A 24,984-nucleotide genomic window follows, 5' to 3' on the forward strand; every position below is an offset into this window, starting at 1 on the left:
ATGACGTGTTTGCCATGTTCTAGTTCCTTTCCCAAGCTGCAGGAGGCAGCAGGGCACCAACTTCGACAAGAACAATGGAACAGCTTTAACCAACACAATGATGTAGTGCATGGAGGAGGAGAGGGGTTGGGAGGGAAGAAGGATGCTATTCGCATGCACTGATTATACAAGGAGCTGTGAGAGCAGATGGTGGGATGGAAGTCCTGCTCAAATCTTTCTGAAAAGTGGGTCAGAGATACTATTTTTAATTAAAAAAAGAGCAAGAAAGCTGTAGTTGAGCAAAAAATAATTGAATCAGAAGAGGAATCTTCCTCATGTTCCTTCATGTGTATGAAAAGTGAAGAAATTCAGAGGTTTTATAGGGCCCTTCTAAGACTAATTAATCAAGTAGGTCCTATTGCCCAGGTGCTTTGTGGCATTGCACTCACATACAAACATCCTGAAACTCCATGTACTGCAGGAGAACATGACCTGAGATTATTTTTAGGCTCTTCTTAATTGCATAGCTCATTCACAACAGTGGTGAGTCAGTGTTATGAGTTCCTGACTCATCTTCAGCATTTATCTTCCTGTTACTGGATTTCTAGGACTTCACGTAGTCAAGTGAAGAGGCAGCTAATGTAGATTATCTCATCTCTAGTAGTGAGGCTTCTTCTGACCAGCTCCTCTGCAGTTGTCTTCCTAAAATACATCTGAATCTTGTGACCGTTTGATATGCAGAGAAATTGAAGAGGTCCTGATGAATTTGGATTCATTTAACGAATACAAAACAACAGGATAGCGTTAAGGAGGTTTTCCTTCTTTATAGGGTTTTCTTTGAGAGTTGGTTGGGAAGACTTCCTCCTGAAATTTGTATTTCTGTACTGCTATACAAACATTCTGCTTTTGGTTTATGGACTTTGGATGGGAAGACTCAGACTGGTCATTGAGTCTTGAAAAGCCAGCTCTTTCCTTAGCTTGTGGTGACGTATGAAGTGATGCATTGTTTTCTACCTGTCCTGTCTCTTGTCATTGGAGCAGCTAAGCACTTTTCAGGCACATTCATTGTTACTGTGCTTCCAACCACTGTCAATAAGAAGCTTCTTGCTTAAGCTGCTTTCATGCAAACATAGAACACAGTCTAGTGATGGACGGGTCATCTCCAAATTCATCAGCATCAATTGTACTTAGCTGTGTGTGTATTACTCTTTTTTTTTTTTTTTACAGCAGACTATTGACATATATCCAACATAAGCACAGCAACTTTCATATGCTGACATCTATAAATGTCTTCTCTTTGACTTAATAATTCATCGCTCAGTGGACCCTGAGCCCCTTATTATTTTATCAACTTGGAAACTTTTTAAGCACAATAGAAGATGAGCGCACCTAGAGCTAGGCTGCTGCACAGTTGGTCCCTTCAGTAAGTTTAGCAAAATGAATGGTGCATGCACTGAGCATGCGTGTTACTTTTGAATTCATCTGCAGCTAATAAAATAAGAGGGTTTTTACATATCTTACTACTGATACTGTTAAATAAGGAAAAGAAAATCCAGGTTTGTCCATGGGAATGCCCCGGAAAATGGTTCTTGTTTTTCATAGTTTTATTTATGGCTTGAAAGAAGAAAAACCTAGATGTTGACCTCAAGAAAAGTGAGAAATTTTTATCATAATTGCTTCTTAGTCTCTTCCTTGGACCTCCACCTCAGTTTTGTGGTAACTAGCTGTTATTAGACAAATGCATCACAGAAAAAAAAACAAACCAAGAAACAACAGAAAACACAAAACAAACACACACACACAACCCCGCTATTCTTTGAAGTCCCTAACTCCCTGTCAATTATTCCAAAGAGTGTTAGTCGTTTTTAAAATGTACTACAGGAAGCCACAGTTGTTCAGCTCAGAGGTGGGTGAAAGTTCAAGTGGGGCTTTTCAGTGCTCTGACTTGTGCTGTATTCAGAGATTCACTCACCTTTGTCTGCAAGGTATTTGTAAGGTGTGAACAAATTTCTGCATGTCCAAGCATTTAATTATTGTCTTGGCAAATAGTAATTTGCTAAAAGTGTGTACTAAAGGTAGTAGTAGTTGTCTATAAGAATTAAGAAATCATCTAAGCGTTATGTTTGCGGAAGGGAGCGGGTATCCATTAGTCTGTGCTGGCTCTTTCTTATTCCTGAGCTTGTCAGCACCTAAACTTACTGCTAGGTAAAATGCACAAGGTGTGGGATTCATATAGGCTTAGACCCTTGATTCCAGAGTTCTCTTCTAGTTTGTTTCCTACCAGTCTATTAGAAAACTTTACTTCTGTAGTTGCAAAAGTTGCAAAAACTTTATTGTAGTAAAACAGCGTTGATACAGCCTATATAGGAAGTCTCAACCAGCAGCATCCACGTGGAAACTCCTGCTAGTGAAGAGCTTCTTGGTTAATAAAGTCTTTACAGAACTGAGAAAGAATGAGTTTCTTCTGGAAATCATGGGTTCTGCAAGACTCTTAGTGTTGTCTCTTCTAATCATAGCTTATTGGAAACAGGTTATCCTGCACCACGCTGCAGGAACTTCACTGGCTTTGAATCCATATTTGTATGAAATAGCTTGATTTCAGGTAGCCCACAACTGATGCAAGCAATCTGCGCAAACCTTACAAAAGCTGTGTTTGCTGATTGGGCCGTCAGCGTGTTAATCTGAACTGCTGCACTCAGTTGTACAATGCAATTTAGATAATTATGAAAATGTTGTCTTGAGATGTGGCGTTAATCTTTCTGAAGAGTAGTTATCAGTTATTGCCTTTCATAATTCTCTCCTTCACTCATTTCACAATTTTTCTTCTTAAAATAGAAGATAGAGCATAGTAATAACAAATTGCCTGCCAAGTTTTTTCTGTTTAATCGGTTAGACATCAATGGAAAAGGAAACCCAAGAAAACAGTCGATTTTCTTTTCCTCCCCTCACTCGTATAGATTTAAAATCTTACACATAAGGATGTAGTTGCATACAGAATCCCAAAATCTATGTAGGTCATTTAGTTATAAGCCACGCAGCAGGATTTATAATGTAGATGTGGAGATTAGTTTATCTCCAGTGGTGCACATTGACTACTTCTATAATCAGAGAAGCTTCTTTTTTTCAGTTTGTGCTTTTTTTTCCTAAACATTCTGTGCTTTGTAGCCCTGTTGCTGTTGGATATAGGGTTCTGATTTTATATCTGTTCCAGTGTCTAGTTTTGTTCTTCTTGTCACCTGTCCCTGCCTTATTCTTCTTGAAAAAAGGTGTGGGAAAGCACGATTCAGGGCAACCAAGCATCAACAAGGCATGCTTCTGGAACAATAATTGGCACTGGCAGGGATTCTCTGTAGACAGACGTGCAGTGACATTTAAATCTGCCACCACAAATGGAGATTGAGCATTTGAGCATGTAATGTGAGTCTAAAGACGGAAAGAATATGTGAAAGACAAGAAATGAAACTAACACCAAAAAAGATCCTGTTGTATGCATCTCTTTTCTTTCAGATGAAGGACCAGCAAAACTTCTATACCTAGAAGAAAATCTGAAAGTATAAATAATCATTGTGCAGTTAAATGACTTTTTTTTTTTCTGAATTGAACTGTGCACTGACTTTTCTCATCACTTTTAGTTCTTATTCAGTAAAATACTAGTCTAGATCCATGAACACCTTTACTCTTTCTGAGCTTATTTACTGTTAAACTTGAAGGTTAAAAATTTCTGTTTTTCTTTGCTAGTGTCTCTTCTAATGTCTGCGGGTGTATATGAGCCAATGGGTGGGTGTCTGGCAGCACACAATTCATGTGTGCATTATTAGAAACCAATTCTAAATTCAATTGTGCTTCTGTATGTCAGAAGAAACTTCAGTGAATGAATTAGGCTGGCACTAAATTGTGACAAAATGTTCAGCAGACCCCATGTATTTACTTGTGCATTTGAGTACTCAGGTTAGGGTGTTAAATTGCTTTGTTCTGCTTTTTTTTCTTCCACAACAGTAGCTTTTTAATGCTTTTATTCAGTCTATGTGCAGCATAGATGAATATGCATCCATTTTATCAGTGCAGTTAAACCCAATTCTGGCACATGATTTAAACTGTTTTGCAGGGGGTGTGTATTACACTTGCAAGGAAAACGACCTGATGGAGTTTATCCATGCAAATGTTCATGATCCTACCCAAGAAAAAAAAATGTTTAAATTGCATTTTCAAGTATTTGATGTATATATGAGTAATTCTTACTCATCTGTCTATAAAGTATCACTGTGTCTTTGTCTTTAGTGAATTTGGTACAGCAGCTTGTAAGGAGGAATAAATTGCAGTACGATGATTGATTCTGAACTGTGGCAGTTGCACTTCAATCACCCATTTTCTCTGTCCGTAAGGCAAAGCTCACCGACTTCTACTTTGCTTAGTCTTAACTGTAGATCCACTTAATCTTTATAAGGATTGACTGCATCTCTGAAGACATGCCTGGTTTCCTTACAAAATTCCACAGCAAAGGCTTGCCTACTTTAGATTAAATTAATCACAGCATATTTAGGAGATGGCTTATGTTTATATCATTCAGTGTACTAAAGATCAACATTGTGGTTATGTCTCGGTACGCCACAGGACCCGAATGACAATGTACGGGTTGTCACAGAAGCACCCTGAAATAGGCAGTGCCTCTCTAGAAAAAGTAAAATTTCATTCAAGGGAAGCCATTGAAAATGGCTGAAGCAGGTAGTAAGGAAAGGATAGTTTAAGTGATAGAATCATGCTCTCCAGCTGAGTATTTCGAGTGGAAAAAAACTCACCATACCGTACCTGTGTAGTGATTATTGTCTTACTTTTTTTTGGCAGTCAGAGTGGAGCCCTGAGAAGGGAGTGCTGTGTTAGCATGAGCTATATGCAGAGGTGTCTACAAGGCTTCCAGTAATGTTTACTGGAATGTTTTGTCTCCTCCTTGCTTCTCGTTTAATTATGCACATTTAAGCGTTTGCTTAGGCTTCAGTACTTGCATTAAAGCAAAATTAGTATAATAAAGGTAGAGAGGTATTGTCCCCTCTTTAAATAGTTGAAAATCTCATAAGACCATGTAGAACAGCACAGCGTTGTTATACAGTTAAGCCCATGGAATAATGAAATAGTAACACAAAAAACTGAGTTGTGTTAGCTGTCTGTATTGATTGGCTCTGTTTAAGTCAGTGGAAAATCTTCCTCTGAGCATTGGCTGGTTTTAAATCCATCCATACGTGCCCATCTGAAGTGTAGTCTGTTTGGTTTTATTATTACATGTCACTAGGAAAGGAGGAGGTGGTGAAATAAATACCTTGTTTAAACAAGGTCATTTACAAATTCCTTAAATAATCATTGATGGTTTAGGGGAAAATATTTTCTAATATAATTACCCCTCCTCCAAAAAAACCACCCTTCCCAAAAACACACCACATAAAACAAAACCTACCTACAAATTTAAAGGTGTTTTCCAGAGTTACTGCAAGAGCCACTGCCTCTGGTTCAATACTCATAGAATTGGAGAACTAAATTTACAAATACATTTGTGTTGTATCATTAAGTTGTCCAAATCTTTAGGGTTCTTATCCCCTCTCGTCTTTGGGGACTATTCAAAGAAGCATTTGTTGTGCAAGTTTCTGCAGTTGTTATCCACACTCTGACTTAAATTGTATATTTCTGTTATTACTGTCATTGCCTCTGGGCTTGACATTGGCTTTGTTTTTTATTAAATAGTTAATATGAGGTTGCACAGATAGAGGACCAGTAATTCTTCTCTTCCCCTGCTATAGTAATTGACACTTGCTTTGTTGATGTGTGGCTAACAGAAGTTACTGAGTTACCAGATGAAGAACTGGATGCTCTCCGGTCTTTTTGCACCGTTAAGATCAGAAGGATGCATCAGGGGCTGATCTCTAAGCAGGCAAGTGGTGTCAGGTCAAGGAAGCTGCAGCATGGATTCACATCAAAGAAATCAGAGACAAGTGACTTGAACTGCACAGTTCCTGGTCAGTTAATGAATAGAATCCGCCTGAAGAACATCAGGGAGACCGTTAAACAGGTACTGTTTGGTGACAAAATGGTAATGATTTCTGTTATTGAACAAGGCTGGGATGGGCAGTTACTGCAGTCCACAATAAGCCCCAGAACAAGGGGGCCTGCAGGAAGGAGTCTTGTTTTCTGGTTACATTTGCACCTGTTATTTATAGAAGTATTCTGCATATTATTAGGTGGCATCGCATGTTAACTCTAGCATTAAAAGTAATTCAGAAGATACAAACTTCCCCCCTTAATATTAGGTAACGTTAAAAATTAAAGCATGTCCAACAGAATCGTGGTCACATCAGTCCCTTTATTAGGAAACATCTATATCACCTACACAATTTGAAGCGCTTTTGTCTTTTTCACCAGCATGGTGCTCATTGTTGTTTCCCCCCCATAGGACAGGCATTCCGACACAGGTCTTCTCTTCAACTTGGCATCTCTCAAGAGTGTCAAGACTGGTATTGTTTTGGCTGGTGATACTCGCATTCTTGCTTTGTGCTTGTAGAGGGATTTGAATATGTAGTTACAGCAGTCATCACCTACAGATGCCTTTACCCATAAATCTGGGCCTTGGCAAATGCCTGTGCTTTGTTTGAAATTGGTACAGAATGTCTGCATCTGGGAAAGTATTTCTGATAAAGCAAAAAAAAAAAAAAAAGCTTTAAATAGTAATTACAGTCATTTATTTTACTTTCTCTCTATCGTGTATGCTGGCTTTAATCTATTGCCATATAACATGGTTGAAGTGACTGTTAACATATTCCTCTGTTAAGCCTGTGCCAGGTGAGCAGGGAAGAATGCTTTAAAGTCAGTCCTGGCATAATGATTCTTTCAGGCTTCCTGCCTATTTAATTTGTTTTGCAACTTCAGCAATCTACATTCTTTTATTTTATTAGCATTAACCAACCCACCATTCTGTAGAATTCTTACTGCCTCTTTATTTGTATTACAGTGTGGTAATACATTTTTTAAGAAAGGTGACTTTGACTGCTACGTCTATGTGGTGGTGAACACAAAAATAAATAATACTTCTATGCGGAGGAGAAGAAATCAAGGAGTAAGACGACAGAGGCTTGAGTCATGGCTTTCTAGGATTGATTCCACTGCTCTTATTAGGTCTATATAACACGATGGAATCTGTGTAAATTAAATCAGATAAAAATTATTGATACTTTACACAAAACTCAGTATGCTTATTTATAATTTTAAATATAGTCAAAGTTTCATGGTAGGTAAACTAGGAATTAATAAGTATCATTTATTTTACAAAGTCAGCTGCTTGTTGAACTTTGTATTCTGTCTTAGAGATGCATATAGATATTTGAACCAATTGCTTCAGAGTTAATTTTCCTCTTAAAATTTGTGAAGATATTCATAACCTTCATGGTTTGTACTTAAGGCCTTATGTAGATTGTCAGCATAGGAACTTGGTGACAACCTCATTACAGACAGGCAGTTACATACGGTGGAATTATTGCTGATTAACAGTTGCTGTTACAGAGTTGTGATGATGAAGTATTTGTACTCTCTTAGCCTGTTGGAAACGTGGAATAAAGCATCTTCATTTCACTGAATCAAGCCTTCAGGAATTAGTGTATTAGCTGTCGTGAAGGCTGGTTAGCACGCACAGACTGGCGTTCTAGAACATCAACTACTTACTAAGCAAGAGGAACTAACGGCTGCTGGTGCTCCTGATGTATTTGATACTAGCAAACTATGGATAGATTTACACTGATAAAACTAATTTATACTGAGCGTCCACCCAAGTCAAAGGAGTTATACTAATTAAAACTTTTTTTTCCCCATTAAAACCATCTTCAATATTGGTTTTGGCTGCTTACGTGTTGGTAGCACTCAAGTACTTTTTTTTTTTTTGACCATTAGTTACTGTAGAAGAAATCAGTAGTGTGCACATAGCTTCAAGTGTCAGGGAAAGCTTGCCTATTACAAGAAGCACCAGCGTATTACAGCTCAGTGCAATGGGTCTGAGATACAGATAGGTGATTTTAATTGAAACTAAGTTATCGGTGCTGGAGGGGGCAATACGTGGGAAAAAGCAAATATTTTTAGTGTGAAGACATTCAGACGGGCTCATCGAGATGATACAGTGACAAAAATGATGAAATAATTTGCAGCTGCCTACAAAAGCAAACCTTTGTCTTTAGCCACTCTGTCTGTATCTTTATTGATTATTTTTAATGGAGTGGTCATCTTGCTGGGACAGACGCTGCTCATTACATCAAAGTCTCTTCCTTCAGGTGACAGAAGCTCAAGTGCACCAATCTTCACAGTGCCCTGACTGTACGAAGAAGGCGGCAGAGCTAGCCGAGATCACCTTTCTCAGACAAAAGAAGGCACTAGTGGAAAGCGCTTTACTCCAGGAAAAATTGGAAGAACAAATTTATTCCAGAGTAAGCAAATGTTATTTTTTAAAAAAAAAAAGTGTTTTGGTGCATTTTATATGTACTGTATCTAAAGAATTTGTAAGCCAGATTTTCTCCTAATTTATGGTAATGCAATCAGATTGATCTGAATGCAGAACAATTCAAAATAGAATTTGGCTCCATGTCGTTATGGAGACATGGGACTAGCATGCTGATCAAGTAATTTGAGCTTGCCTGATTTATAGAAGCTGAAGGTCTTCTTCATGATGTCCTGAAACTGTTTTGGGTACATCTTGATTACTTCTCCACAGTTTAATTCTGATGGGCTGTCCAGGACAAAATGGTAAATAACAAAGCCGTGTGATAGTAGGTGTGGCTGTACTGGTCTTTCTCCCAGTCCTCTGGCTTAAGAGTTGCAGAATAAGATGCAGCACCAAGTTGTGGAGGCTCAGGCTCAAGCTTGCTGCTTGGAGACAATTTCTAAGGCTGTTTCTTAAGCGTGGCAGTGATGTCATTTTTGTCACTTGAATGTGAGCAAACTGGAAAGGTGGCTTCTGGTAGAAGATCTGACCATTTGTAAAGGCAGCATGTTGTTACTGGTTATGCAGTTGAGTGCCAAAGTTTTCCTGTCACGATACAAGCAGAGACACACACACACTCACTTTGAGTTCCTAAGACTTTATTGCTCTCAGGGGCAGTGACATCAGTTTTAGAGCTTTTACTTTGTATGTGCTTGTGGATGTGGGCCTTTTTTTCTAGTGGCGTATGCTTTTTTCCCCCTTCTAAATTGGTTTAAAATTTTGCCAGGTGCTTGTCACTTCTTCCCCGCTGAATTGGGCAGAGGAAAGTCAGGTCCAGTTAAACATTTGTGAGGAATTACAGAGGAGGAGAGGAACTGTGGCTCTGCAGCAAGTTTTCTGACGGTTCTTCAGGAATAGTTTATCTCACACGTTACTGCCGTGCTCTTTTGTGTTTCTGCATATACTGGGCTTGGGAAATGGCTAGTCTGTAGCATTCTCTGTGGGTATGGTGAAATTTCCTCTTTGAAGGACTGTCTTCTGTCTTTGTCTGCTGTCACACATTCATGCTTTATTGTTACAAAAGCCCTCTGGAGTAGATTGTATATAATGTAAGCTGAAACTTACGGAATTCCCTGGCTGTTCTGTGACTACTCTTTAGGATGATCATCGTTTCCAAGGAAGAGTTCTCCCACTTTTTGTCAGGGAGTGAGATTTGAAAGCAAGTTGTTTCTGAGCAATGGAAAGGAAGTGCTCTTTGAAGCCTCAAGGCCTCTTTCTCTGTGTTTACGAGCAGGGTGGGAATTTGTGGGTTGTACCACAGGCTTTTTTTTTTTTTCCCCGAATAATGCTGATTTCTTTTTTTTTTCCTCCCTTATTTATTTTTTTATATCTATTTACCCCATATATGAAATTTGAGAGCTTCAGTCTCAAGTAAGGCCTCATTTTTCTGTTTTTTTTTTTTTTTTTCTCCTAGCTTCTCTGAAAAGGCCAGTTGCCTTTCCTTCCCCTCCCTGGAGAAGAAACCCTTGGTCAGTAGCCAGTGCAGTGTATGAGCTGCATGGCATTACTGAGCTCTTTGTCATCTCTCTTGGCAGCCATCCACAGAAGGTAGAAATGACATGTGGTCTCTAGTGACCAGCGTAGCTTTCTGCTTGCCTGCTGTATGGGGCAGATCACTGGCCACACTGTTCAACAAAGTTTTTAAACAAGATGTTTTAAAAACCCGGCAAAATTGTTCTGATGGGTACAGCCTACCTAGTTGCTCTTGAGGGACTGGATATAGCTGCCGATGGCAGACCTGTGACACAGGCCGTGTCAAATGGCAGGAATCCAAATCCAAATAATTTTGTTTCCTTTTTATTTCAGGATGCGCTTACACTTATAGGAGAAACACTCAGAAGTTTTCCCAAACTTTCAGAGGATCCCAGGAACTTATGGCAAAGGCTGAAAGACAAAGGTCAGAAAACTTAAGGCCTGAAAATAATAAACATAAGACAAGGACATAAAGTAGTGGGAGAGTCTTCTTTGGGCAGCTACCTGCTGATTGCCAGCTATTGTGGGTATAACTTGTTTTGGCAGTGATGAATGGAATGACAGTTTAATATTCTTGCAGGTGGAACCAGATATGCCCAGTGTGCTGGAGTCTGGGTTAAGATTCAACTTCTTACTCATCCCCAAATACAAATGTTGCAATTCATTGTAATCCAACTAAATATGTTTTTCAAATTACGAAAGCCTGCATTTTCTATTATTAGTCTGACAAGTAATTTACTGGGGGTGGGGGGGGGGGGTGCTTGTGGGATTTCAGAGCAGCTTCCATCCATAAGAAAAATAAATGATTCTGTTTTCTGGGGCAGGGAGCTGTAATTACTGTGTTTCAGCTCAATCTTTGCCCACTGTATCATGTCAAATTGAAAGTGAGAGTCCCAGGTGAAGGAGAAGAAGGTTGCAAAGTAACTGTAGAAAAGAGTAAAATGAAACAGGGTATTTATATAACTGAAATAATGAGACTGTAACAAAAATTAATCTGCAACAGCGAGGATGCCAACAGGACAAGAAATGGTAATAAATTAATCTTAGAACCTGTGTGGGATAGCTGTCTAGAAGGAGATAAAACAATATAGGTTAAAAATGGCATAAGGTGTCAAATAATATTTTTGGCAGATCTTTAATATAATTTGGTATTTATTATTTTATGCTATTTTCAAAATGGCAAAGACTGTCTTTCAAATAGTATATCCAGACGAAAGTTTAAGTATTCAGTACACATCCAAATAAAATGGCTTTATGCTGGGGAGCTCAATGGGTTAAGGAACAAAATCATTATCTTCATTGTAGCCTCGAAAGATGCTTGCTGCTGTGTGGGCACAAATGCACCCCACCTTTCTGACCATTGCTGACAGCAAGAGCTCATTGCATTGTTCGTGCAGTGACCTTGTGGCCACTGGACTTGCACGAGTCACAGGTACTGACTTTCATCAGTCTTCAGTTTCCTGATTTCTGTGAATTTAGATCTCTTGATGGCTGTGGAAATCTTGAAGAATATCCTTGTCTATGAACCATGTGAATAAAGGATTTCACTGCTTAATAGCTCAATTATTTTTTGCTATGAAAAATAGGATAAAAACATTTTAAAAACTTTTTTAGGCAAGAATATGTATTGTTGAAGTTGGTTTTGTATTTTATATCCTTTTAATTATTTTCTTGTATATGCTCATATTGTTTTAAGAGTGCTAGGGGGATGTTTAGCCTCTTGTTTTCCCTTCCCACAAACGAATGGAAAACCTAAAAAGAAATGTTGGGATGTACAAATAGGCCACCTGTCTCATAGCAGATACCTGCTTTTTGGTGCTTAAAAACCTGTCTTGAATGGGTTCATCCTGAGCAGGTCAGGCCCAATGTGAAAGCAATGCAGCCTGGTGTTTCACAAAGCTGGTTGTCCTCACTGCTTCCTTTGCAGTTTATTGTTGTCTTGTAAGCCGGTGGGTTTAGTAGTCCATTGAATATTCCCCAAAGCTTGGCTTTAATTTTTAAATTGTCACCGCAGGTTGCATAGCTGCTTATATAATGAGAAAGCTCCTGCTTGGTTCTTCTCATTACTCTCTGATCATCAGAAATGTTTGAATCCCTTAAATCTCCTACCTTCCAATATTTTAAGCCTATTCATTTTATATTCCCCATCTCTTCTCCTTATTTAGCTTTGGACTACACTCCCTGTTTCTCTTGAATCTTTCAAAGCCTCTTGTGATGTGCTTAACGCTAGGTTAAAGACCCCCAGCATTCGCTGTGAATCCTCGTGAGGGCTGTCACATACAGAAGTGGTAATTGGGAGCTGAATTCTTTGAAAATGTAATTTTGTTGTTATTGCCAAAGAACACATCTTTCAGCCCTTAGAAAAACAACAACAACAAAAAACAGTAAGTTCTGAGACTCTAAAGATAAATTGATTAGTTTTATAGGAAAAAAGATATCATAATATTTTGCTTTTAGTACATAGTTCCTTACTGAAAATACTGAAATATTTATTTCCAACTCTTTTGTCAAACCTTTATGTAAATACATTGAAGTATGAGTTATTTGGACTAGTGTCTGAAAACATTTGTGTCTGTAAAATAGTATTCATACTCCCACTGCACAGAGGCTATACAGTTCTTGTTCATTTGCATAAATGTCAGAAAGGCATCTCAGGTAGCTCCTCTGAAAAAGTCAAAGCGTATTTTGCTCATGTCTGTTGTGTGCCTTTTCCTACTGCTCACTACAGTTTCCATTATTTTTTTTTTTTAAATTGAGAGTGACTCAGATCTGAGTGTTTGTCTTCTGATTTTCTTGTAGCAGCTATTAAGGATGTACAACAAAATGAATGATCTGGGGCTCTAAATAATTTATTTCATAATCCTGAAGTGCTTGAGACTAGAAATCCAAAAATTCTGATGTGCAGGATGTTGGGGGAAGTAGATCATGTCGCTTCTTTTTCTGCTCACAGGAGGTTCCCCCTTCTGTACCTTCCTCAGCAGTGGGTTTTTGGTTTGATCCAAAGAAACACTGTAAAGCTATGATCAAGAAATATTTATTAATCTGCTCCCTTGTTGGTGCTTGCTGGGACAAAAGGAGTGAGGTGGATCAAGGGTGATTCGTATGTTAAGCAGCTGAAGTACTGAAACAAATTGATCTGTCTATTGTTAGAAGTCCTCTTGGAGCTTTTGCCTTCTAGCTTTCATGCTACACATATTGGCATTAGTTAATCGGAATGATTTGTGATGTGGTACAGCGTGTGAACTTCGCACAGCTGTGGAAGGGTTTTTCATATATATGTTGATATTATATATATGCTGATAACTGGTTTTCATTATCCAAATGGCCAGTAAGAAAGATAGTATAAAGTTTTATTCCTCAAATTACTGTTAGAATCAGTTTCTTGCGGACTTTGGCAATGTAATTTCCACTTTGGCTTGCCCCAGATTTCTCTGAGGAAAAACTGAACCTGGCTTCCAGGCTCAGTCATGCCTTAGTCTTGTTCCCAACCATCTGTTGGGGAACAGGCCTTTGTACTTGTTTCTCCCCCAGAATCTCACTCAAAATAGGTTACTAGAGAAATAGAGATTTCCAGTTACCTGTGAAATATGTAGTCACCAAATGGTTGAGGTGGGAAGGGCATCATACCCACCCACGGCTTGAGCAGGGTTATGTAGAGCAGGTGGGCCTTGGTCCCACTGGCCCAGTAATCCTTACATTAATCTCGAATCTTTTCTTTGAAGCTATACTAGAAACTGAAATGCTTCAGGCTCCCTTGGAGCCACTGCCTTTTCATAAATCCATCTACTTGTCATAATTCTGTTGCGTAGCGAGAATTTTTTGTCTTTAAGCACAGCCAATTTGATCAGCTTCCAAGAAGAGGATCTGAACCCTTTTATTCGTACTGGGAGCTTGACAAAAACTGAACTGGTGGCCTTGAGGATGAGTTTTGCTGCTGGAAGGGATCATGTCTCTCTGTGAAGCTGTTAGCTGACACAGTACCCAGATTCTTCTTCACTAAAAATCTGAATTGTTGCTTTCATGCGACTATTCTAAATTATGTATGTGGGTATGAAGAAGAGTGCTTTCAGCTGTGTATTTTTAAAACATTTGGAAATATACTTGTGTTCTTTAGATTGTGATTTTATTAATACTCCGTGTGATTTTCAGAAAACTACTTTTTATTGTCTCTACTCAATAAGAACTAACCTAGATGCTAGCTATAATATATGCAAATTGCTACTGCATGCAACAGAGTTGGTGTTCTGAATGCCACTGTTTAAAAAAAAAAAAAGGGAGTGGGGAATACATCCAATAATCTTATGAATACTAAGTTTGCATTGTTTTCATGCAACTAGCTAACTGTTCCTTTTTGCTGTGCAACTAAGCTTCTGGAGATCTTCGTCAGCACCACCAGCAATGTGATCTGTGGGGGAGGCTGGGACAAGGGGGGCGTGTTTTCCTGCTGTCAGTAAGGTACGAGCTCCTCTGTCATTCAAAGTGTCTATAGAATTGGTCAGGGTGCCTTAAAAAAACATTATCCAGCATCTAGGCATGGATATTCATTGCTTATTTATACATTTATTTATTTTGTAATAAAATAGTACCGTTTGTTCTCACATAGACTCGTGTATGATCCATAAATACGTTGTAAAATATATCTGTAGCATGTAACAGAATCCTTTAGAATACTCTGTGAAAACTCATATTTTTAGTTGATAGCACTTTAAGAACATTTACATCCTTCATCTTGACATTTTTAAATAAAACATTTTTTGCCTACAGAAGTAAGTTTACAGCATCATCACAGTATTATAGCTTGTTTAAAAATACATAGAGCATCAATGGTAATTGCAAGCAAGCTGTATACTTGAGCAGGGTTTTTGTAATTTTACATGTTTTGTACTTTTTAAAACGATTACATATATTAGTATTACATCCATCACTCTGTTAGAAAATATTACTTATATATGCTACTCACAATAGAGCTGTCATTTTCTGTGACGTATTACAGGCTATGAAAATAGAAACACACCATTGTATGGTTGGTTTAAAAATAATTACAAGCCTAGTTAAAAAAGTGCATTAGGCTTGCTCTTGGTAAGATAGGTTCCACTAACGTTGGATGTCCTTAATCCACTTGTGGTTGGAATGCCACTAGCACCTCTCAGCACTGAACGTTCAGTGAAAGAAAGACTGACTTACTGCCTGCTAGCAAATCTGGGGCTTGATCCTGCACACTTTCTGCACATACCCCTTGCTGAAGACACGGAGAGCTCTTCAGCTACAGACCTTCAGCACCAGGCTGCTACTCGCTGAACATCTGTGAATCTGATTTACTGAAGACTACAACTGGGTTTCAAAATCTTCAACCAGATGATCGGATCAGTGCGAGACAACACAACATCATTGATTTTTAGCAGCTGTGTTGGCAGCATTAACCAAAATCTGACCCTTTGCCTTCCATGGGCCTCTGGATTTTTGAAAGGATGGGAGTACTAGATTTTAATTTATGGTTTCAGTAATACAATAGAGATTAAAAATACATGATTGTGTTGGTTTTGCTTTGCACAAATGAGACTAAATATATAAATATATATAATAAAGCTGTAGGAAATCTCCAAACTGCTAACAACTCTTAGAAATGAGATAAAACAAGGATATATTTGCTTGGAAATTTCATAGTTGCCATTCTTTTTATTATTTTCAGGTAATGCAAGAATATTTTGTGTTGGATTTTTTTTTTTTATGAAACAAGTCCAGGAGTACTTTGAAAAATGCTCTTTTCGTGGTCTTTCTGATACTCCTCTTGGGCTCTCTGCAGTTTTTTACCTCTCAGTTTCCACTTGTGAAAACAGTAGGTCACTAGGGATGTCATTACCAAAGAGAAAATAATAACCAGCACTATTATCAGTGCAATAGTGGATGAGAGGGACCCCTCTAGCTGCTTCGTTTCAGTGTCTCTTGTTGTGTTTAGTTTAGCAAAGTTCTCATATTCTGTTGAGGCCAGAAGCGTGGGTACAGGAACTTCTTTGAACTTTGGCCTCATTGGGATTCAGTAGTTGTTCTCACTCGGTCAGAATTTCTGAAGAAGCAAGAGCTATGATTCCCTGGTCACCTGTGGCATTCGTAAGGCAGTTTTCTCCTCAGGTTTTCCAGGCATAGATGGGGCTCAGAAGTTTTGTTTGCCTTTGAAGCCAGGCAGCGTTGGAATGGCAGTATGTGTCGCAGAGCGTACAGCACAGGTCATCTACACCCAGAGTTGTGTAAGTCAGAAACTTGCGTGCACTGTTGTCTGCTTTGTTGAGAGGTGTTTTGGGGAGAGGCTGCTTAGTTGACTGCCAGTTTGGGATTCTTTGTTTTCTTGAGCAGATAATTGAAGAAAATCACATCAATTTTCCAGTAACATTGTGGTGGCAGGGCTTATCCTCAGGCTTAAAAGAAAAACAAGCTCTGCAACAAGCATAGTTTATATCTTACGAATTCATTCAGTAAGAGGCTTTTTCTTCCCCCAAATATTCCCCAAAGAGTGTGAAATCAAAGGCAGATTTTTTTGCTGAGGGGCAGGCTTGGTTTTGCGAACATTATAGGCATTAACAAAATCAGCTACAAAACAGGAGCTCTCATGTTAATGATTGTTTTTAATTTTTCCCACTTCTTTGTTATTTGCCCTCAGACTTGGCTTGTCCAGAGAGGATTTTGCTTTGGGTTTTTTTTTGTCCTTGTTATACTGAAGTTTAGGAGATGTCCTCACTGATTGCAAATCTGGAACCTGGAAAAATGACCTGGGTAAAAGATGGCATAGTATTACTTAACAGGTAAGCTCCCCTAAAGGCAGCGAGCTGCAATAATTCTGACAGAATTTCAAACACATTTAAGTCAGTTGCCTTTGATACATGCTGTGTGTGACGAATTCTAAAAAAATTACTCATCTGAGCAGCTCGGAAGCTAAAAGAGCTGGGTCTGCCCTCTGCCCCATGTTGCAGGTCTCATCTTAGATTAAAACCCGGTGAGGAATACAGCTGGGCCTGTTCTTACTGGTTTCTGCGTCCACTCAGGACAGTAGGATTTGGCCCCAGGTTATTTTAATTGGAGGAGCTGTAAACACTTTCAAAGCTATTTATTTCAAATAACAGATTGCTCTAAACCCCCTCCACCCTACTCCCAAATGCTTTGAGGACAAAATTAGGTTTCAAAGAACTTGCAGCATAACTGTTTGTTCGGAGATGCTCTGTGTGATAGAATGCAATTGTAATTCATCCTCTTTATAGAAGTCTGTGGTTCATCCCACTCAGGCTAAGGTCTCTTTTACTAATTAGCAGCATTTTCAGCAGCACACTCTTGTTTGTAATAAAGACTGTTTACTATAAATTAGCATTCTGTTGATGTTAAAAGATGTAAATGAGCAGTTCTTGCCAGTTTGGAACAATATGTTTACATAGTCAAAAATAACTGTTGATTTTAAAGAAAGTTTAAAAGCCAGATTTTACTGTAGTTTAAGACAAAAAAAATACGTGTTTGTAAAGCTGATAGAAAATTTTACATTTAAGAAAACAAGTGCAACAAACCATAACTTTAATGAATGTCTACATATTGTATTACTGGCAAGGGGTATATCAGGAGGTTATGGGCAATAGAATATTTTACTACTAGTTTGTTGGTTTGTTATGTATCCAGCAGCTTTCTCAGGTAGCCTGAAGAAAGAAACTTCAAGTAAAGAATTGAAGAAACTGAGTAAATGCACTTGTGGTTTATGGAGTAGCTAAGTGTCTACCACCCACATGAAAGTCCAGGAGGGTGAAATGTCTCAGCACTAATGAAATTCAGATCTTGTCATACTTGCCTGAACCTGTACCTCATCTCATCTGTATCCACAGCTATCAGATTCCTACAGGGAAAATGTAAAATCATTAGGTTCCAAAAACGCGAGTGGATGTTATTTGTAACTCAATTTCACTATCAGCTCAGGTACACATTTCTTCAGATAACAACCAAAATGCTTTTAAAATCTAAATCTGCCAAGTATTGCTTGTACTTAAGCTGCATTTGGGAAGAAGGAGGCTGCTTTGATGGGCTTCAAAAGGGATTGACTGAGGGTTCAGTTTGCGGCTCTGCTGCAGACTATGACCAAACCAATCAGTATCTGTTACCACTACTTTTTAGTATGTTTTACTTTTAAACCTCTTGAGGGCAAAGAATGCTTCACCCAATCCTGATATTACTGTGTTCTTATCCAGTGAGAGCTACAGTATCATCCAGAGCCTCAGACTGCAGTAATGGTGTGGTGTGCTGTATTTGAAATGGAACAGCAGAAGAAAGAAAAGCTGAGCTTTCTAATCCATGCTGCACTTCGTATCGCACGTGCAAGGACCACAAGGTCTTGATGAGAAGTTGACAGATTTTGCAAATCAACAGCTGGTTGCACAAACAGGTGCCAACAGCAAAGATTTGGTTATTACTACCATGGGAACCCCATCTGAGGATCAAAGACTGCTAGGGAGAGCTGGGATCCGCCTAACCAAGTGAGGCCAAAGCATGTTTGCTGTAAGACTGTCTAGCCCAGGGGAAGAACTTGAAACTAGGAACGAGGTGGTAGTGAGATGGTGACCCCCAGGCAAGTGGTAGCGGGCCAGGTTGGTGAGCAAAGGGTGCAGGGTGATGTGGACCAGAGACTGAAAAGGGGCTCTTCTCAGGTGTCTGCACACAGTGAGCAAGTGCCAAGAAAGCTTTATGGGAGAAGCTCTCAGCTTTTCTGGGAAATGAGCGTGTCTGGGTGCTGATGCAGGAGTGTCTGGGTGCTTGTGCATACAGCATGGAGAAGAAATGTAAGGGTTGAGGTCTTTGTGAAGTTACAAGACGGTGAGCTCAGTGGGTTCACAGAGATGGCTTATATGAGCAGGGTGCTGCCGTGGATGGATACTAGGCCCTCAGGAATGTTAAATACTGGGAATGTCTTTCTAAATGCTAGGAATCCTAAAGCTGGAGCCCACAGAGCTGTGGCTGAGCATGTGTAAGGAGGCAGTGGAGAGCTTGTGGGTCAGGATTAGAAGGCAGATCACCAGAGGTGGCGTTGTGTCTGTTGTATCTGTTGTGAGTATCTGCTACAGACTGCCTGGTAGGGAAGAAGCTCTTGCAGAGACCTTCCTCGTGCAGGTGGAGGATGAGTTGTGTTTAAAGGCATGGGTCTTTATGGGGGACTTCAAGCACTCTGTTGCTGGAGGAGCAACACAGCAAGCCACAAGCAGTCCAGGAGATTTTTGGACTGTGTTCATGATAACTGCCTGACACAGGTGATGGAGGAGCCAGTGAGGCTCTGCTGGACCTCATACTTGCAAACAAGGAAGAACTGCTTGGGGGTGGTAAGGCTGGGGGCAGCCTTTGCTGTGGTGGTGATGAGGTGCTGGAGTTTCAGTATCCTGAGAGGAGGGAGCAAGGCAAATAGCAGGATCACGGCCTTGGTCTTCAGGAGAGCAGACTTTGGCCTGTTCAGGGACCTGCTTGGAAGATTCTGATGGAAGACGGTCTTAAAGAGAGAAGTCCAGGAGAGCTGGCTGACTTGCCAGGGTCACTTCTTCCAAACTCAGAAATGGTCCATCCCAACGTGCAAGAAATGAAGTGAAGACACGGGAGGCCTGTGTGGATGAGTGAGGAGCTCCCGACAAAGCTGGAACAGAAAAGGAGGCATGCAAGTGGTAAAAGCAGAGAGAAGCGACTATCTGAGCACGCGGGGGTCGGGTTAGGAAAGCCAAAACTCATCAGAAGATGAATCTTGAGAAGAATGTAAATGACAATGCCTCTTCTGCAGAAGAGAGGCTAGGACAGATGCGGATGTGCTACTGCTGAATGGGTCAGGGGGCCTGGTGAGCAATGAAGAGGCACTTAGTGGCTTCTTCACTTCAGTCTTTACGGGGAAGAGTCTCCCTCTGCTATCCCAGCCCCCTGAGACCAGTGGGAAAGTGTGGCACGGAGAGGACGTAACTTTGGTATGGGAGTGCTGAGTTAGGGAATGTTTAAACAAACTGAGCTGAACCTCATGCCCAAATATGTGTTGAGGGCCACCCAGCTGGAAAGCAGCTTTGCAGAAAAGGACCCGGGGGCCCAGGTGGACGCCAAGTTGAACAAGAGCCAGCAGTGTGCTTTTGGAAAGTTCAGTGGCACTGTGGGCTGCATCAGGAGGAGCATCCTCAGCAGGTTGGGGAGGTGGTTAGTCACTTCTACACAGCTCTGGAGAGACCACAGTAGCGGCAGAGGTAAATGTAATAGCATAGCTCAGATTGCAATGTCCTACTGAGATTTCGGTTTCTGAGACAGAGGTGGACCTCTTGTAGTGTGCTTAAATCTAGAGAAGACTTCATATTATCCTTAATCATTGTACTTACACACACATACACAGAGTGCACATTTCAAGTTTCCATCCACAGTGTCAACACGTTCTCGTGAGGAAACTTTCCATTAAAAAAAACCAAATGTTCTTCAACAGCTATGCCCTAATTTAATTCAAATAGATAGTAAATTATTCTTACATTATTGGGTTGTTTTTATGTGTGAGTCATAAGTCTTCAGTGTATTTTGTCTGAGTGTTAAGAACATGCAAACTAATATCTCAGGAATGTGCATATTTAATTCCCATTAACATTTAATAACATATTAGAATGGTTCAGGTATTTCCAAAAAAAAAATGCTTTTTGTCCTGGAAGAAACTTTTCATGAAAGTGTATTAAAATATCTATCTGTAAGCTGAATGCATGGTATGTGCCCTTACCTAGAGATGGACTTTGCTACCGTGGCTCATATTTTCATACCTTTCTGTTTTAGCAAGCTAATATGTAAAGTGAAGTATGAAATATGTAAAGTGAAGTACCACTTGGTATAAGCTGGGAAGGCCAAAATCTGCTCCTTGTTTTGTAATGTCCTCATGGTGGCCATTGTCTTTCCCCTTGTTTTTTGAGTTTGATCTCTGAAAGTTTCATGCAATTTACATGAGAGAAACAAAGGAAATTACAGGGACAAATTGATCTCAAAGATTAATTCAGGTTATTGGCATATCTATCAAATGCTGAATTGCTGGAAAGAGATACAAATGTGGATCAACAGCTTTTTTGATTTCACTGAAACTCCTACCATTTTATATGGGCAAAACTTGCCTCTGTGTTTGATAGTGACTTGGTAATTAATAATAATACTATTTGTGTTATATAAAAAAGAATAATGACAACTTATATTGAATCCTTAAAAACAAATAAAATCAAGATACTGGGTTGGAAAGCCAGGCTTATGTGGAGTTCTAGTTGCCAATGCTTTTTTCTGTTAGGATAACTCTCTTTTCTGGTTCTTTGTTGCAGTTGAAGGAAGGACTGAGTTCTGTGAACGTCCAAAATCTTCAGCTTCGTTGGAAGGATGAGGGCCAGAAATTACAGGTGAGGTGCTGTGGTTTTATTGTTTTAATAGGAAGCCGATTGTACATACCTAACCTTCAGGTTAACTCAGACTTCTTGTCTGTGACTTTCCGGTTTCTTTCATTGAGGAAGAAAGGTTGACAAGCACATTTAAACCAGTAGTGAGCAAGGAAATTTTATGATACTGTTCTCACATGAACACAAAAACATCTTTTTAAAGATCACTGGCATAAAACTATAGACCTGCTCCTTGTGAATTAGTATTAAGAATCTCTGATTCCAGTAGGAGGAGAATCTTTGGTTGCTGTCTTGCATGTCTCTCTCTCAAGTACTCATGCATACACACATACTGCATTTTCAAATCAAATGCTGAATTCCTTCTAGCGTTTATATCATCTTTAATATGTATTGGCTTTCTAATGTAGTTTCAGGCTTTCTTTCTGCCTTCAGCTTGCTTGTAAATTTTTCTGCTGCCTTTCAAAGTGTATTTTCTGTTTTTTATTGCATTACAGAAGAATGTGCCTCCTTTCTCCTGATTTGCATCTTTTTGATGTGAAAACATTTGTATGAAATGTATCATGTTCTAAACCTCATATGTAAATGATTCTTTTCTCTTCCTCCAGAGCTAGTGTAGCAAGACATCTACTAATACACTTGTGCACAAAATTGGAGATGAAAGCCAGAGTGGGAGTGAGAGCAAATGAAAGTGGGGACAAGGAGGAAGGGAGGAACGGGAGAAGGATAGAAGGGAGGAAGGACTTCAAGAAGCACACAAGTAGCAAGTCTGAAATATCTCACTTTTTTTACTGCATCTTCTAGAAACTCTTGTGTAAGAACCAAGGGCCAGATTTTATGGGTATTTTAAATAAGTGTATAAGACCACCATAGCCGTTATCAAAATGCCTATGTGTACTGGTACAGATCTGTCTATCTTTGGGTGCTTAAAACACATTTGGAAATCTTGAGCTTTCAAGTCTGCAAAGTGCTGTTCAGCTTTCAGCTGAGAGCCAGATAGGCTTTGTACTTCCCAGTAGGTTCTGTGTCCTTGAGGGTATGGGCTTAAATAATAAACATTGGGTTGGTAAAGCACAGCAGCCCACTTCGCGTATGTTTGTAATGTGTAACCAGATTTGTAGGTGTTAAACACTGTAGAGTTATTGGAGAGATCCTAAAATGAAAGGACCTGGCTTTTGGCTTTGTCTTCCTTCTTAATCTAAAACCAAAATCCCAAACTGATCTAGACTAAATTTTATACTTAATCGTTCCTTAGAAACTTAATTTGCATAATACCCTTGCTATGATATAACAGGCAACTTAAATGCAGATTTAAGCAAGTCAATTAGTCTTTTAATTAAGGCTGTAAAATTCTGCCCTAGTCTCTCAAAATGCTTTACCCTATTTATATCCTGGTGAGCAAGAAAACTCTGCTTTTAGCAGTTGTTCATCCTGTTCTGTCTTCATGATACTCTGGAAATACAACGTGAGTGTTCCTGACTGTCTGGTGGTTTTGTTTTGAGCTTTCCTCCTCCCTGATTCAGGAGGAGGGAAAGACTGCAAGTTTTGGAAGCACTGGCAAAAATTCATTCCAGCATTGATCAGATCTGTAAGTCAACAGAAGATTTAAACTTGTTCCTGTGAAAGGAACGATATCCACTGGGATCCTGATTCTCCTTAAAGCTGTGATAGGCTCGGATAACTTTGAGGGACAGACTGGGTATAACAAAAGCAAGTGACTTCAGGCCAGATCCTGATACCCCCTTACCTCTGCACTGAGGGTTGCTGAGCAAAAGAGCCTCCATGGATTCAGATGGAAGTTGCAGGCTGTGAGCACTACTCAGGACATTTGCTTTTCAGTTATTTCAGAATAACTGCTGTGGGCTGGTGTCTGTGCTTAATGTGGGCTGGGACCGAATTTACATTCATTATTTACATACTATTTGCCTGGGCATTTAGTTTATAGAGAACCTATATGGAGCTACTTCTGGTGTGTTGGTTTTTTTTGTTTGTTTTCTCAAGGTTTTCATTTTAATTAAGTCCTTGCTGAAGTGTAGGGTAATTGAAGCAACAAACCTGTTGTGTTGTAGACTTAAACTCTCTGAAACTGATATTTATCCCACTGATTTTATTGGTGACTTCTCGTGATAGTGTAAGATGCTGATTTGGTATAACTATAATTTGATAAATACCAGTAGTTTTTCAGGTGTGATTGCAGCCTTCTTAAAACTGCATGTTTCGGTAAACACTGGTTTTTGTGTGTGCAAAGTCCAAATCCTTACGGATGCTGCTGATGCCTGTTACCAGGAAGAAACTGCAAGTAAATCATGTTGTAGACTGAATGCTTGACAAATTCCCTCCTCAAATCAATGCTAGCAAAATGTACCTGTGATACATATTTTAGATGCCATGTCTATAGAGTGGTGTAAAGAAAGTTTATCATCATGATCAATGAAATCCTAGCATACTGTTTTTGGGGTAGCTTTGAAACTGTGTATTAAATGCTCCCAATAGGCACACTGACTGAGGCTTATGAATGCTGTAATAAAACATGTTAGGGAGAGATGTAGAGTCTTACTCCCTTCAGGTGCTCATATTTGGGGGAGGGGTTGGAGGGTTTCTTTTTTTTCCTCTTGAATTTGGAAACCAGTGCTGTATCATGGTGCTGTTCTCTAAACAGTTGAACGGATCTGTTCCTTTGTGAGGTTCACTTTGAAATAGTTTTTTAAAATGCAGTGAAGCCTATGTTGAAATTTCTTTTTTTCAAAGCAGCACTCAATATACCTCTTTTCAGAGGATGGATTTTGCAGATAAGCCACCCTTTGTTTTTCCTAATAGAGGAGGCAATCTTATAGCAGCAACTGAAAAGTGTATCCTATGAAATAGGGATTCTTTTTTTCCATTTGAAATTTATTTCGTGGTTAACTTTTTGCTAATTTAGTTCATGTTCATTTCCTTTACACAACATTCTACCCTGTTCTTCCCACACGCCTTTCAAAATCAGGGGCAATTACATCTTGTGATTGCAGAGGCAGGCTGTAAATTCTTCCATGAGTCTACATTTTAAATGTTACTCTGTGAAAACACAAATCCTGAGGTACAAACAATTCCCTAGCCTACACTGGTACTTAAATTCACTCAGTGTTTTTTTCTTTTTGTCTGTTTCTAGGGTCACTTTGTCATAATGCTCTGTATTACAGTTTTGGGGTCAGAACAAGTACTCACCAGTCCAGGTCCAAGTGTATTGTTTAATTGTTCTCTTGAGTTACAGGTTAAATGAAAACTTGAAAGCAGTTTAGAGCTGAATTAAAATGAACAGAACAAAATCCTAAGAAGCTTCATAAGATAAGATTTTAAGACAATCAGTGGCCCTTTCATTACATTCTCATTTTCTTTGCAGGTGAAGGAAGGTTCTGATTCTGGGCTAATTGGCTATAACAGGGGGATGAACAAAAGACATCTGCTTTTTTATCCCCCTCCCTCCTCCTTTTTTAATCTTTCTGCTTTTTTTCTCTTTCCCTACTATTAGTAAGGAATGTAATAATGGATGGGATGCTTAGCAGCCTTTGTCTTGGATCTGAAATCTGCCAAGATTGAAGCTCCCGCAGGGATAGCTTTCTTTTTTTTTCTTTTTTAAACATGCCAAGGAGCAAAAGATTG

At 39.3% G+C, this 24,984-nt stretch overlaps 1 protein-coding gene across 5 annotated transcripts in view; it reads left to right on the top strand.

Annotated features, from left to right (window-relative positions):
• The window catches only part of C13H8orf48 (chromosome 13 C8orf48 homolog), a 39,001-nt gene that overhangs the window by 5,352 nt on the left and 8,665 nt on the right, over positions 1–24,984 (top strand). The window contains exons 5-9 of one of the 5 annotated variants that reach the window (XM_035541834.2): positions 5,802–6,034; positions 8,277–8,429; positions 10,289–10,379; positions 21,277–21,351; positions 21,954–22,825. In XM_035541834.2, coding sequence (XP_035397727.1) covers positions 5,802–6,034; positions 8,277–8,429; positions 10,289–10,379; positions 21,277–21,335 — 536 coding nt within the window. In that variant the 3' untranslated portion in view covers positions 21,336–21,351; positions 21,954–22,825. Of the gene's footprint in view, positions 1–5,801; positions 6,035–8,276; positions 8,430–10,288; positions 10,380–11,260; positions 15,737–21,276; positions 21,352–21,953; positions 22,826–24,984 lie in introns of those variants that run through there. The other 4 variants (XM_035541831.2, XM_035541833.2, XM_035541832.2 and 1 more) reach the window with 4 other exon arrangements.

The sequence above is a fragment of the Cygnus atratus genome, chromosome 13 (assembly GCF_013377495.2).
Source record: "Cygnus atratus isolate AKBS03 ecotype Queensland, Australia chromosome 13, CAtr_DNAZoo_HiC_assembly, whole genome shotgun sequence".
Taxonomy (NCBI): Eukaryota; Metazoa; Chordata; class Aves; order Anseriformes; family Anatidae; genus Cygnus; species Cygnus atratus.